This window comes from Pristiophorus japonicus, chromosome 1 (genome assembly GCF_044704955.1).
Source record: "Pristiophorus japonicus isolate sPriJap1 chromosome 1, sPriJap1.hap1, whole genome shotgun sequence".
Classification (NCBI taxonomy): Eukaryota; Metazoa; Chordata; class Chondrichthyes; family Pristiophoridae; genus Pristiophorus; species Pristiophorus japonicus.
Genome location: NC_091977.1, coordinates 308,646,699 through 308,659,490, shown reverse-complemented (window position 1 = coordinate 308,659,490; position 12,792 = coordinate 308,646,699). Strand labels below are relative to the sequence as shown.

The following is a 12,792-nucleotide window of genomic DNA, read 5'->3' as shown; positions in this document are numbered from 1 at the left end:
GATCACCCCTCATCTTTCTGAACTCCAACAAGTAAAGACCCAGTCTACTCAATCTATCATCATAATGTAACCCCCTCATCTCCGGAATCAGCCGAGTGAATCGTCTCTGTACCCCTTCCAAAGCTAGTATATTCTTCCTTAAGTAAGGTGACCAAAACTGCACGCAGTACTCCAGGTGCGGCCTCACCAATACCCTATACAGTTGCAGAAGGACCTCCCTGCTATTGTACTCCATCCCTCTCGCAATGAAGGCCAACATTCCATTGGCCTTCCTGATTACCTGCTGCACCTGCAAACTAACTTTTTGGGATTCATGCACAAGGACCTCCAGGTCCCTCTGCACCGCAGCATGTTGTAATTTCTCCCCATTCAAATAATATTCCCTTTTACTGTTTTTTATCCCAAGGTGAATGACCTCACATTTTCCGACATTGTATTCCATCTGCCAAACCTTAGCCCATTGGGCAAGGGCCGCAACAACCTGGAGGATTTAAAACAAGGTTTAGTCTCCTCTTGGATCAGGAACAAGCACCTCGCAGCCCTCCACCCGTACAGCAATTCACTAAGCCCGTGTGAGCTCCACCTAGCCTCTGAAGCCTACCCTGTCCCAGTAGACTGTGGGAAATCTAACCACACCATTATGGCAATAGTATTAAGTATGCTGGTCATGGGTGGGACAGCCCGACCTGCACCGGTATACCGGGTAGAGAACATTGGAGTTATTCAGGGAGGTGTGCACATTCGTTTCGCAGCGGTCCCACCCTATGTCATAAAGTGGGAGCACGCTGTAATGGGTACTGACCTCTCCAGGTGCTAGAGCTGGGGTGCACACATAATACTGTCTCCAGTACTTGAGTGGCCATTCAAAGTCACAGTGTGGGTTTAAAGCTGCTGCCGCACAGCCTATTAACTACACCATGGAGGTAATGGCACAGGACCATGTCCCTCCACAGGTAACATACATAGGGGGTGGGACATATTGTGTCACCACCAGTGCGCCCCGCTACCAACATGGACACTTCTGGTGTCCGGCAAGTGACAGCAGTTTTTACTTCAAACCTGAGGCATCAGTTCAAGTGGCCCAGGAACGGATTGTCCCCATTCCTGAACCCTCCACTATCCACCTCATTGTGAAGGAAAACATTACAAACCTGCAGGATTATGTTGTACATTTTGGCTATGCAATTCCCCCTCTACCGGAACATCTTACCACTCTGCTAAAAGCTGTAATTATCTCACAAAAACACTTCTGTACTCTAGAACAGAAAACCGTTGAGATAGGAAAAAAGATTCTCGAGATCACAATTCCGCCTTGGTGGGACCTTTTCAGAAATATGGAAGTCCCAGTCTGGATCAGAATCGCTTCCCAAACTTTAGAAACATAAAAAACATAGAAAATAGGTGCAGGAGCAGGCCATTCAGCCCTTCTAGCCTGCACCGCCATTCAATGTGTTCATGGCTGAACATGAAACTTCAGTACCCCCTTCCTGCTTTCTCGCCATACCCCTTGATCCCCCGAGTAGTAAGGACTTCATCTAACTCCCTTTTGAATATATTTAGTGAATTGGCCTCAACTACTTTCTGTGGTAGAGAATTCCACAGGTTCACCACTCTCTGGGTGAAGAGGTTTCTCCTCATCTCGGTCCTAAATGGCTTACCCCTTATCCTTAGACTGTGACCCCTGGTTCTGGACTTCCCCAACATTGGGAACATTCTTCCTGCATCCAACCTGTCCAAACCTGTCAGAATTTTAAACGTTTCTATGAGGTCCCCTCTCACTCTTCTGAACTCCAGTGAATACAAGCCCAGTTGATCCAGTCTTTCTTGATAGGTCAGTCCCACCATCCCGGGAATCAGTCTGGTGAATCTTCGCTGCACTCCCTCAATAGCAAGAACTTCCTTCCTCAAGTTAGGAGACCAAAACTGTACACAATACTCCAGGTGCGGCCTCACCAAGGCCCTATACAACTGTAGCAACACCTCCCTGCCCCTGTACTCAAATCCCCTCGCTATGAAGGCCAACATGCCATTTGCTTTCTTAACCGCCTGCTGTACCTGCATGCCAACCTTCAATGACTGATGTACCATGACACCCAGGTCTCGCTGCACCTTCCCCCTTCCTAATCTGTCACCATTCAGATAATAGTCTGTCTCTCTGTTTTTACGACCAAAGTGGATAACCTCACATTTATCCACATTATACTTCATCTGCCATGCATTTGCCCACTCACCTAACCTATCCAAGTCACTCTGCAGCCTCATAGCATCCTCCTCGCAGCTCACACTGCCACCCAACTTAGTGTCATCCGCAAATTTGGAGATACTACATTTAATCCCTTCGTCTAAATCATTAATGTACAATGTAAATAGCTGGGGCCCCAGCACAGAACCTTGCGGTACCCCACTAGTCACTGCCTGCCATTCTGAAAAGTACCCATTTACTCCTACTCTTTGCTTCCTGTCTGACAACCAGTTCTCAATCCACGTCAGCACACTACCCCCAATCCCATGTGCTTTAACTTTGCACATTAATCTCCTGTGTGGGACCTTGTCGAAAGCCTTCTGAAAGTCCAAATATACCACATCAACTGGTTCTCCTTTGTCCACGTTACTGGAAACATCCTCAAAAAATTCCAGAAGATTTGTCAAGCATGATCTCCTTTTCACAAATCCATGCTGACTTGGACCTATCATGTCACCATTTTCCAAATGCGCTGCTATGACATCCTTAATAATTGATTCCATCATTTTACCCACTACTGAGGTCAGGCTGACCGGTCTATAATTCCCTGCTTTCTCTCTCCCTCCTTTTTTAAAAAGTGGGGTTACATGGGCTACCCTCCACTCGATAGGAACTGATCCAGAGTCAATGGAATGTTGGAAAATGACTGTCAATGCATCCGCTATTTCCAAGGCCACCTCCTTAAGTACTCTGGGATGCAGTCCATCAGGCCCTGGGGATTTATCGGCCTTCAATCCCATCAATTTCCCCAACACAATTTCCTGACTAATAAAGATTTCCCTCAGTTCCTCCTCCTTACTAGACCCTCTGACCCCTTTTATATCCGGAAGGTTGTTTGTGTCCTCCTTAGTGAATACCGAACCAAAGTACTTGTTCAATTGGTCTGCCATTTCTTTGTTCCCAGTTATGACTTCCCCTGATTCTGACTGCAGGGGACCTACGTTTGTCTTTACTAACCTTTTTCTCTTTACATACCTATAGAAACTTTTGCAATCCGCCTTAATGTTCCCTGCAAGCTTCTTCTCGTACTCCATTTTCCCTGCCCTAGTCAAACCCTTTGTCCTCCTCTGCTGAGTTCTAAATTTCTCCCAGTCCCCAGGTTCGCTGCTATTTCTGGCCAATTTGTATGCCACTTCCTTGGCTTTAATACTATCCCTGATTTCCCTTGATAGCCACGGTTGAGCCACCTTCCCTTTTTTATTTTTACGCCAGACAGGAATGTACAATTGTTGTAATTCATCCATGCGGTCTCTAAATGTCTGCCATTGCCCATCCACAGTCAACCCCTTAAGTATCATTCGCCAATCTATCTTAGCCAATTCACGCCTCATACCTTCAAAGTTACCCTTCTTTAAGTTCTGGACCATGGCCTCTGAATTAACTGTTTCATTCTCCATCCTAATGCAGAATTCCACCATATTATGGTCACTCTTCCCCAAGGGGCCTCGCACAATGAGATTGTTAATTAATCCTCTCTCATTACACAACACCCAGTCTAAGATGGCCTCCCCCCTAGTTGTTTCCTCGACATATTGGTCTAGAAAACCATCCCTTATGCACTCCAGGAAATCCTCCTCCACCGTATTGCTTCCAGTTTGGCTAGCCCAATCTATGTGCATATTAAAGTCACCCATTATAAATGCTGCACCTTTATTGCATGCACTCCTAATTTCCTGTTTGATGCCCTCCCCAACATCACTACTACTGTTTGGAGGTCTGTACACAACTCCCACTAACGTTTTTTGCCCTTTAGTGTTCTGCAGCTCTACCCATATAGATTCCACATCATCCAAGCTAATGTCTTTCCTAGCTATTGCATTAATCTCCTCTTTAACCAGCAATGCTACCCCACCTCCTTTTCCTTTTTTTCTATCCTTCCTGAATGTTGAATACCCCTGGATGTTGAGTTCCCAGCCCTGATCATCCTGGAGCCACGTCACCGTAATCCCAATCACATCATATTTGTTAACATCTATTTGCACACTTAATTCATCCACCTTATTGCGGATACTCCTTGCATTAAGACACAAAGCCTTCAGGCTTGCTTTTTTAACACCCTTTGTCCTTTTAGAATTTTGCTGTACAGTGGCCCTTTTTGTTCTTTGCCTTGGGTTTCTCTGCCCTCCACTTTTCCTCATCTCCTTTCTGTCTTTTGCTTTTGCCTCATATTTGTCTCCCTCTGTCTCCCTGCATAGGTTCCCATCCCCCTGCAATATTAGTTTACCTCCTCCCCAACAGCACTAGCAAACACTCCCCCTAGGACATTGGTTCCGGTCCTGGCCAGGTGCAGACCGTCCGGTTTGTACTGGTCCCACCTCCCCCAGAACCGGTTCCAATGCCCCAGGAATTTGAATCCCTCCCTGCTGCACCACTGCTCAAGCCACGTATTCATCTGCGCTATCCTGCGATTCCTACGCAGACTAGCACGTGGTACTGGTAGCAATCCCGAGATTACTACTTTTGAGGTCCTACTTTTTAATTTAGCTCCTAGCTCCTTAAATTATTTTCGTAGGACCTCATCCCTTTTTTTACCTATGTCGTTGGTACCAATGTGCAGCACGACAACTGGCTGTTCTCCCTCCCATTTCAGAATGTCCTGCACCCGCTCCGAGACATCCTTGACCCTTGCACCAGGGAGGCAACATACCATCCTGGAGTCTCAGTTGCGGCCGCAGAAACGCCTATCTATTCCCCTCACCATCGAATCCCCTATCACTATCGCGCTCCCAATCTTTTTCCTGCCCTTCTGTGCAGCAGAGCCAGCCACAGTGCCATGAACTTGGCTGCTGCTGCCCTCCCCTGATGAGTCATCCCCCCCAACAGTACTCAAAGCAGTGTATCTGTTTTGCAGGGGGATGACCACAGGGGACCCCTGCACTATCTTTCTTGCACTACTCTTCCTGCTGGTCTTCCATTCCCTATCTGGCTGTGGACCCTTCTCCTGCGGTAAGACCAACTCACTACACGTGATACTCACGTCATTCTCAGCATCGTGGATGCTCCAGAGTGAATCCACCCTCAGCTCCAATTCCGCAACGCGGACCATCAAGAGCTCCCTCAGTGCCGTCCCTCAGGAGATGGAGGCGGATACACTTCCCACACACGTAGCGCCCAGGGACACCGGAAGTGTCCCCGAGTTCCCACATGGTACAGGAGGAGCATATCACGTGACCGAGCTCTCCTGCCATGTCTTAACCGTTAGATACACTTAAATTATTAGTAACAATGCTAAAGTTCACTTACTGATATAAAAAAGAAAAAGAAAAGCTACTCACCAATCACCAGCCAATCACTTACCCCATTGGCTGTGACGTCACTTTTTGATTCCCTTCTACTTCTATTTTGCTTTCTCTCCCGCTGTAGCTGCCTTTTATAGGTCACTCCCCTTTCACCAACTGCCGCTGGCTCTCGATCTCCCGCTGGGCCTTTTATAGGTCACTCCCCTCTCACCAACTGCCGCTGGCTCTCGATCTCCCGCTGGGCCTTTTATAGGTCACTCCCCTCTCACCAACTGCCGCTGGCTCTCGATCTCCCGCTGCGCTTTTGATAGGCCGTTCCCCAGTTATCTGTCAACTCGCGATTATTCTGTACTTATGGTGTCTCACTTGCCGAGTGAAATGCAGAGGCCGTCAGGTCAGGCACCAAAGGGTGCTGTATGCTCCTTGGCCGAACTTGGGAATTGCGCAGGGATGGGTGACACCATACTATCATGTTTAATTTGTGTTTGATTTTACCTACTGTAAAACCGCAAAATATCGAGTGTTGTAAGAGTGTTACTTAAAATGTGTTTGATTATGTACCTTTATTTTTAATGGAACTTAAAGTTGTGTTTGACTGTATACCGTTATTTTACTGTGAAAACACAGAGTAAAGGAGGGGCATCGTAGCCCCTCTATGCTGTAACCAAATTGTAGTGATTGTATTCACCTGTAAATTGCATTGCATTTCAAAGAAGGATGCACGTTAATGTTTAGCTAGTATAAATGCGGGGAAGGTTGACTCTCGGGTTCAAGAATTTTGCTTACATTGCTTGACACTCAAGAGTGTAGAGTGTCACGAGAGGACTGAAAGCTGAAAGTTCACGGGAAACCCCCCCCCCCCCCGGGCTCATTGGAAAGGAAATTTAATTTGGGACTATCTACCGGAAAATTTGGAATCCTAAAATGCTTATGGAAGAAACTACAAACTTTAATCGAATTTTGGACTTTTACAAGACAAAGTCAAGTCTGTGGGCAGGCCTAAGGAACTAAAGAAGCCAATTTGATTATTGAAACTGTCTGAGTGTTGGCACTAAGGTAAATTGTCTAGAGAAATGGAAACCCAAAAACCCTTCTCCACAAGAGACATTCACATTAAAACAATGACTCAGAGATGGCCAGCCATCTTCAACATGAATAAGAACAAAGGACCCCATACAGCCTGTATGCAAAAACCAAGCACAAAAGGACATTGCAATTACCAATCTAATATTTCCATTAGGAAACAGATTTAGAAGAGCAACCCAACCAAGACATATTAACTTTTAACGATGCCACTAAAATATTACAAAGAAATGTCAAGCTCGCCAAATTTAAACAAAGAATTCTGGACTGATTGGGCGCGAAGATTAGGACAATTCAAACCGTATAACTGGCCCCCTGCTTTAACGAAGAGTATGCCATACTACGCCTATGTCATCAGAATGGAGAGAAACCAACGCGACAGTTGTAAACTAACTTCTCCTGAAGTCCAAAAGGAAGGAAGAACATCACCATCGTGGTAGCAACCGACCGCAGCTAACGTGGCACCACCGAAAAATCACCGCGATCGACCAATTTCGAAACAAAACTCCACAAGGAAGAAACCAAAGAATCGAAAAGTTTCCACTCTACAATCTAAGTCCTGACTACCAACAGGTGAAAACATGACCAAAAGAGACTTTGAACCTATTTCTAATACAGAAAACCGGGTACTTACCCCATAGATGCAAAACGCGCCTTACCGCATCAGCAGACTCAACCCAACTGAAGACTGTGCAGTAAGAAGTCTTCTCCGACATTCGGGGTACAGTAAGCAGAACCTACAGAATTCAACGAACCCCGAAATTGCGAACTACTGCTAACTGACCAGAAAGGATTCGTAAGCATAGTCCCTGCCTGCCCTGGAGTCTAACCTAGCTAGGATTAGGTATTGGGAGGTGGGAGGTGTAATTATTACTGTAACCCTCTTTGAATGTTTAATGTATTGTTCTTTATTAGAGTGATTATAAGTTGGACATTCTATTTTCTTGTCTGTAATAAAATCAAAGTTCTTTTGCATCAAACCAGTTGTCCTTCGCACTTTATCACACCCCCCAAATAAACCCAGAGTCTAGAACCCAAGGATGTGGGAGCGATTCGAACCGCTCAAGTAGGTCAGAGATGAACCTGAGCCCTGGGACCACCCCTTACAAAAATCTACATTTGGAAAGGCAAGGATTAAGTGCAGACAGTCAGCACGAATTTGTTAAGGGAAGATCGTGTTTGACTAACCTGATTGAATTTTTTGAGGAGGTAACTTGGAGGGTCGTTGAGGGTAGTGCATACGATGTAGTGTATATGGACTTTAGCAAAGCTTTTGATAAGGTCCCACATGGTAGACTGGTCACAAAGGTTAAAGCCCATGGGATCCAGGGCAAAGTGGCAAGTTGGATACAAAATTGGCTTAGAGGTAAGTAGCAAAAGGTAATGGTTGATGGATGTTTTTGTGACTGGAAGGATGTTTCCAGTGGGGTTCCGCAAGGCTCAGTACTGGGTCCCTTGCTTTTTGTGGTATACATCAACGATTTAGATTTGAATATAGGGAGCATGATTAAGAAGTTTGCAGACGACACTTAAATTGGCTGTGTGGTTGATAATGAAGAGGAAAGTCTTGGGCTTTAGGAGGATATCAATCTACTGGTCAGCTGAGCAGAGCAGTGGCAAATGGAATTTAATTCAGAGAAGTGTGAGGTGATGCACTTTGGGAGGGCTAATAAGGAAAGGGTATACACATTAAGCGGTAGACCACTTACTAGTGTAGATGAACAAAGGGACCTTGGAGTTCTTGTCCACAGGTCCCTGAAAGTTGCAGGCCAGGTGGATAAGGTGGTTAAGAAGGCATATGGAATGCTTGCCTTTATTGACTGAGGGATAAAATATAAGAGCAGGGAGGTTATGCTTAAATTGTATAATACTTTGGTTAGGCCACAGCTGGAGTACTGCGTGCAGTTCTGGTCCGCCATATTATAGGAAGGACATAATTGCACTAGAGAGGGTGCAGAGGAGATTAACCAGGATGCTGCCTGGAATAGAGAATCTTAGTTATGAGGACAGATTGGATAGGCTGGGTTTGTTCTCATTGGAACAGAAGAAATTGAGAAGAGACCTTATTGAGGTGTACAAAATATTGAGGGGCCTGAACATAGTGGATAGTCAAGGTCTATTTCCATTGGTGGAGGAGTCTATAATGAGGGGGCATTGTTTTAAGGTGGTTCATGGAAGGTTTAGAGGGGATTTGAGGGAAGGGGGGTGGCTTCTCTACGCAGAGGGTTGTGGGGATCTGGAACACACTGCCTGGAAGAGTGGTGGATGCAGAAACTCTCACCACTTTCAAGAGATGGTTGGATGGGCATTTAAAGTGCCGTAACCTGCAGGGTTACAGACCTAGAACTGGTAATTGGGATTAGACTGGATAACCTTTTGTTGGATGGCACAGATAAAATGGTAAGTACTGCAGGGAATAGAATACGGCCAGGGTGATCGCCTGGACTAGTTTCGATCGCCTGGATGGGTCGGAGAGGAATTGTCCCAGATTTTTTTTCTTCCTAAATTGGCCTGGGTTTTTATCTGGTTTTTGCCTCTCCCAAGAGATCTTTGGCTCCGGTTGGGGTGGAGTGTAGAATGTTTCAGTATAAGGGGTGTCGCAGTTGTGTGGGGTGGAGTGGTTGGGCTGAATGCTCTTTGCCTTTCCACCATTGTTCACTGTTCAAAGGTTTATATGTAACCTTCAGGGCTGCTGACCAAGGGCCTTGCGGCTCTTTGTCAGCAAGGCGTGGACATGATGGGCCGAAATGGCTTCCTTCTGTGCTGTAAATTTCTATGTTTCTATATTTCTATGTAGGATATTCCAACTCCGACATATTTCAGCTGTGACAGCCCTTTACTTTGCTTTTTTTTCTTCTATTGATATTGTAAATGATGTTCAAATACAACCTAAATAATTAACAACCAAAAGCAGCCTTTGTGACACCCAAACCACATCCCCTGTAGATGCTCCTTTGTCTTCTCACTTTTCCCTTCACTGCTCCAGAATTCCTGGCACCTTCTCAAATACTGTCCACTTCTACCTCCATTCATCTCAACCTCATCTGCTGCTTATCCAAGAAACACAAGTACCACTTTTTCCTGCCATATTTGAGGTACAAATTGGTATGTTTTGTGCCGGTGAGATAGGCGGCCTGAAATAGTTTTCCCCATTGTGCGACCTGACCAGCTGTGGAGGCATGACCAGCGCTGGCAGCTCACCCCAATTGGGGCCCAAGGACAAATGTCTATTATTCCTCAGACCTCTTTTATCGGGTGCACTGCAGTGTCATCTGACGGGCCCACACTAATTTCTACCCCATTCTTCTTTCGATTTTCCTCTTGCACTTTCTACTATCATTTCCAATCCAAAAGGAGGTATACGCGCTTATTTCATTCTGATGTCACCTTTGTTTGTCTTTGCTGTCTAGAATCATCTGCTTTTGATCTGTGCTTAAAACATCACCCTTTCATCACAAAATTTATTTGCTTTCTCGATTTCTCTCCTACTCTTCCTAATTGTCCATAAGATTTTTACTTGCTGTCAAACAAAATTGAATCTAACAAATCCAACTGCACCTCAGCTAAAATTGTTATTTTTGATCACCATCAGTGTTAACCATCACCACAGGTTTCACTTTTCTTTTACTGAATAGGTTGACACTAATAATCTTCTTCTTAGGCAGTCCCTCAGAGTCAAGGATGACTTGCTTCCACACTAAAATGAATCTCAGGTGACTGATGAGACCAATGCGGGATCTACAGTCACTGTCACAGTTGAGACAGGTGGTGGTTGCACTTGGCTTCCGTGTGCTCCCGACGAAGAGACTCGAGGTGTTCAGTGCCTTCCCAGATGCTTCTCCTCCACTTTGAGCGGTCTTGGGCCAGAGATTCCCAGGTGTCAGAGGGGATGTTGCACTTTTTCAAGAATGCTTTGAGGGTGCCCTTGAAGCGTTTCCTCTGCCCACCTGGGACTCGCTTGCCATATCAGAGCTCGGAGTAGAGCGCTTGTTTTGGGAGTCTAGTATCGGGCATGCAGACGATGTGGCCCATCCATCGAAGCTGATCGAGTGTGGTCAATGCTTCGATGTTGGGGGTGTTGGCCTGAGCGAAAACACTGACATTGGTGCGCCTATCCTGCCAATGGATTTGTAGGATCTTGCGGAGGCCGCATTGGTGGTACTTCACCAATGCTTTGAGGTGCCTGCTGTACACAGTCCATATCTCTGAAGCATATAGATCACTATTGCTCTGTGGACCATGAGTTTGGTGCCGGGTTCGAGATCCTGGTCTTCAAACACTCTCTTCCTCAGGTGACTGAAGGCTGCACTGGCACACTGAAGGTGGTGTTGGACTTCGTCATCAACATCTGCCCTTGTTAACAGTAGGCTCCCAAGGTATGGAAAGTGGTCCACATTGCCCAAGACCTCGTCATGGATCTAGTTAATTGGGGGGCAGTAATGTGTGGCGGGGGCAGATTGGTAGAGAACCTTTGTCTTACGGATGTTTAGTGTAAGGCCCGTGCTCTTGTATGTAAAGGTGTTGACGATGGTTTGGTGTTCGACCTCAGAGTGTGTGCAAACGCAAGCGTCATCTGCATACTGTAATTCAATGACAGAGGATGGGACGACCTTGGACTGGAGACGATGGAGTTTGAACAATTTCTTGATTGTTCTGTAGATTAGCTCCATTCCAGCGGAGAGCTTAATGCCAAGTCTTTTGATATCTTGAACGACAATGGACAAGGCATTAATCAGTCTATCTGTATCCTTGATTGGCATAGACTCTTTTCTCACCACCAGTATGCCACCAGCTACACTTGAGCTGCAATATGTGCAGGACAAACACTTGAGATACCCTAGAAGTGATACAGACTGCAAGAAACTAACTTAACTGGCTTAAACACAATGAACAAAAAAGTGCAGAAAAGCCTTGGAGAGGAGCTACAGGAATTCATCCAGGTGCACAGGTCTCAGCTGATGTACGTTGAAGAACTTTTCAAGCAAGTAGACATATATGATATGACTGGAACTCCCATGTACAGATCAAGGACAGCTGCAATATCAGAGTCACATTCCTCTGATGTTATTCAAGGTGGGTCAAGCATAATCGAAGCAAGCATCTGCTCCTGCAGGGCCTTCCAGTTTTGTAGTGCACAAAGGCAACATTGCTTCTCTATTCCCCGGCCTTTAAGTTGAATCAGGGAGCTCAGAACAATAGGCAGAGAGGTACCACAGCAAGGAGTAAATGGTCCCAGGAGAACAGGGTAGCAACTGGAGGCATTTAGCGCTTGGTTAATAGCCCCATTAACACTTGTCCAGGTGAACTTCCTTTTCAGCCACTATATCTTCTATACAACATGCTGGATTCATGGAATATACAACTTAAATTAGTAATTTTATGTATCTGCACTTCTGGAGCAGGGCTGAAGCTGCTGGGATTGTATATCAACATTCTGGTGGCTACACAACCCATGATTTTCTATCCATTAGTTCCTGGGATAGATTGCATCTTACAGGTGAGCTACAGAAGAGGCAGTTTTCCATTGCCAAGAAACGTAGGCTGAAATATTTAACGGAAAACGGTCAACAGCTTGTAAAGACCAATTAATTACCAATTGAAATGTTTCCGAACAGCCTTCATTTTTTATATTCCAAAAAAAAAATTGTTGTCTTCATGTTTTTCATTAATGCTTTAAGGAGCAGTAATAAGTAGCTTAACTCGCTTTAGCAGAAATGAGTCATAATGCAATTGGTGACTTGTTTTTGGTGCAGAAGCACCAGCGGCTGAGGACTAATAGAAAAAGATTGAACAGCAATCTATCCGCCCCAGCAACAGATACTTACGGGAGCATAGTTACAGGGTCAGAACACCAATGCACATAGAAGCAACAGTTCAGCAGAGATGTAGTTAGCAAATTGTGCCATCTCATACAAGTAGAGCTGAAGGCTTATTCCTCAGTTAGCACACTGTCAAGAAATCTCTTGACTGATCCACCGCATCTGAAACTAAAGGGTCTCTGCGGGCGGAGAGTTAGGCTATTTGTCCAACTCCTGCCCAGCGAAGGTCCTTCAAATTCTTACAACTGAAAAAAGCAGACATAAGGCCTGCTTCTATCAGTGTAAGAATTTTAAAGTACAGAAAAAAAATTTATAAAAGTAAATTAAACATTTTAAATCCTGTTAGCGATAAGTTTATTTTTAGACCCTTTAAAATATGTATATTTATTTTTCAAAAAATTAAATTTTT

At 45.2% G+C, this 12,792-nt stretch overlaps 1 protein-coding gene across 1 annotated transcript in view; it reads right to left on the bottom strand.

Annotated features, from left to right (window-relative positions):
* LOC139263977 (collagen alpha-1(XXI) chain-like) overlaps positions 1 to 11,324 on the bottom strand; it is a 143,607-nt gene extending 132,283 nt beyond the window's left edge. The window contains exon 1 of the mRNA XM_070880105.1: positions 11,045 to 11,324. Within this exon, the coding sequence (XP_070736206.1) occupies positions 11,045 to 11,324 (280 nt within the window). The remainder of the gene's footprint in view (positions 1 to 11,044) is intronic.
* Positions 11,325 to 12,792: the final 1,468 nt, after the last annotated feature.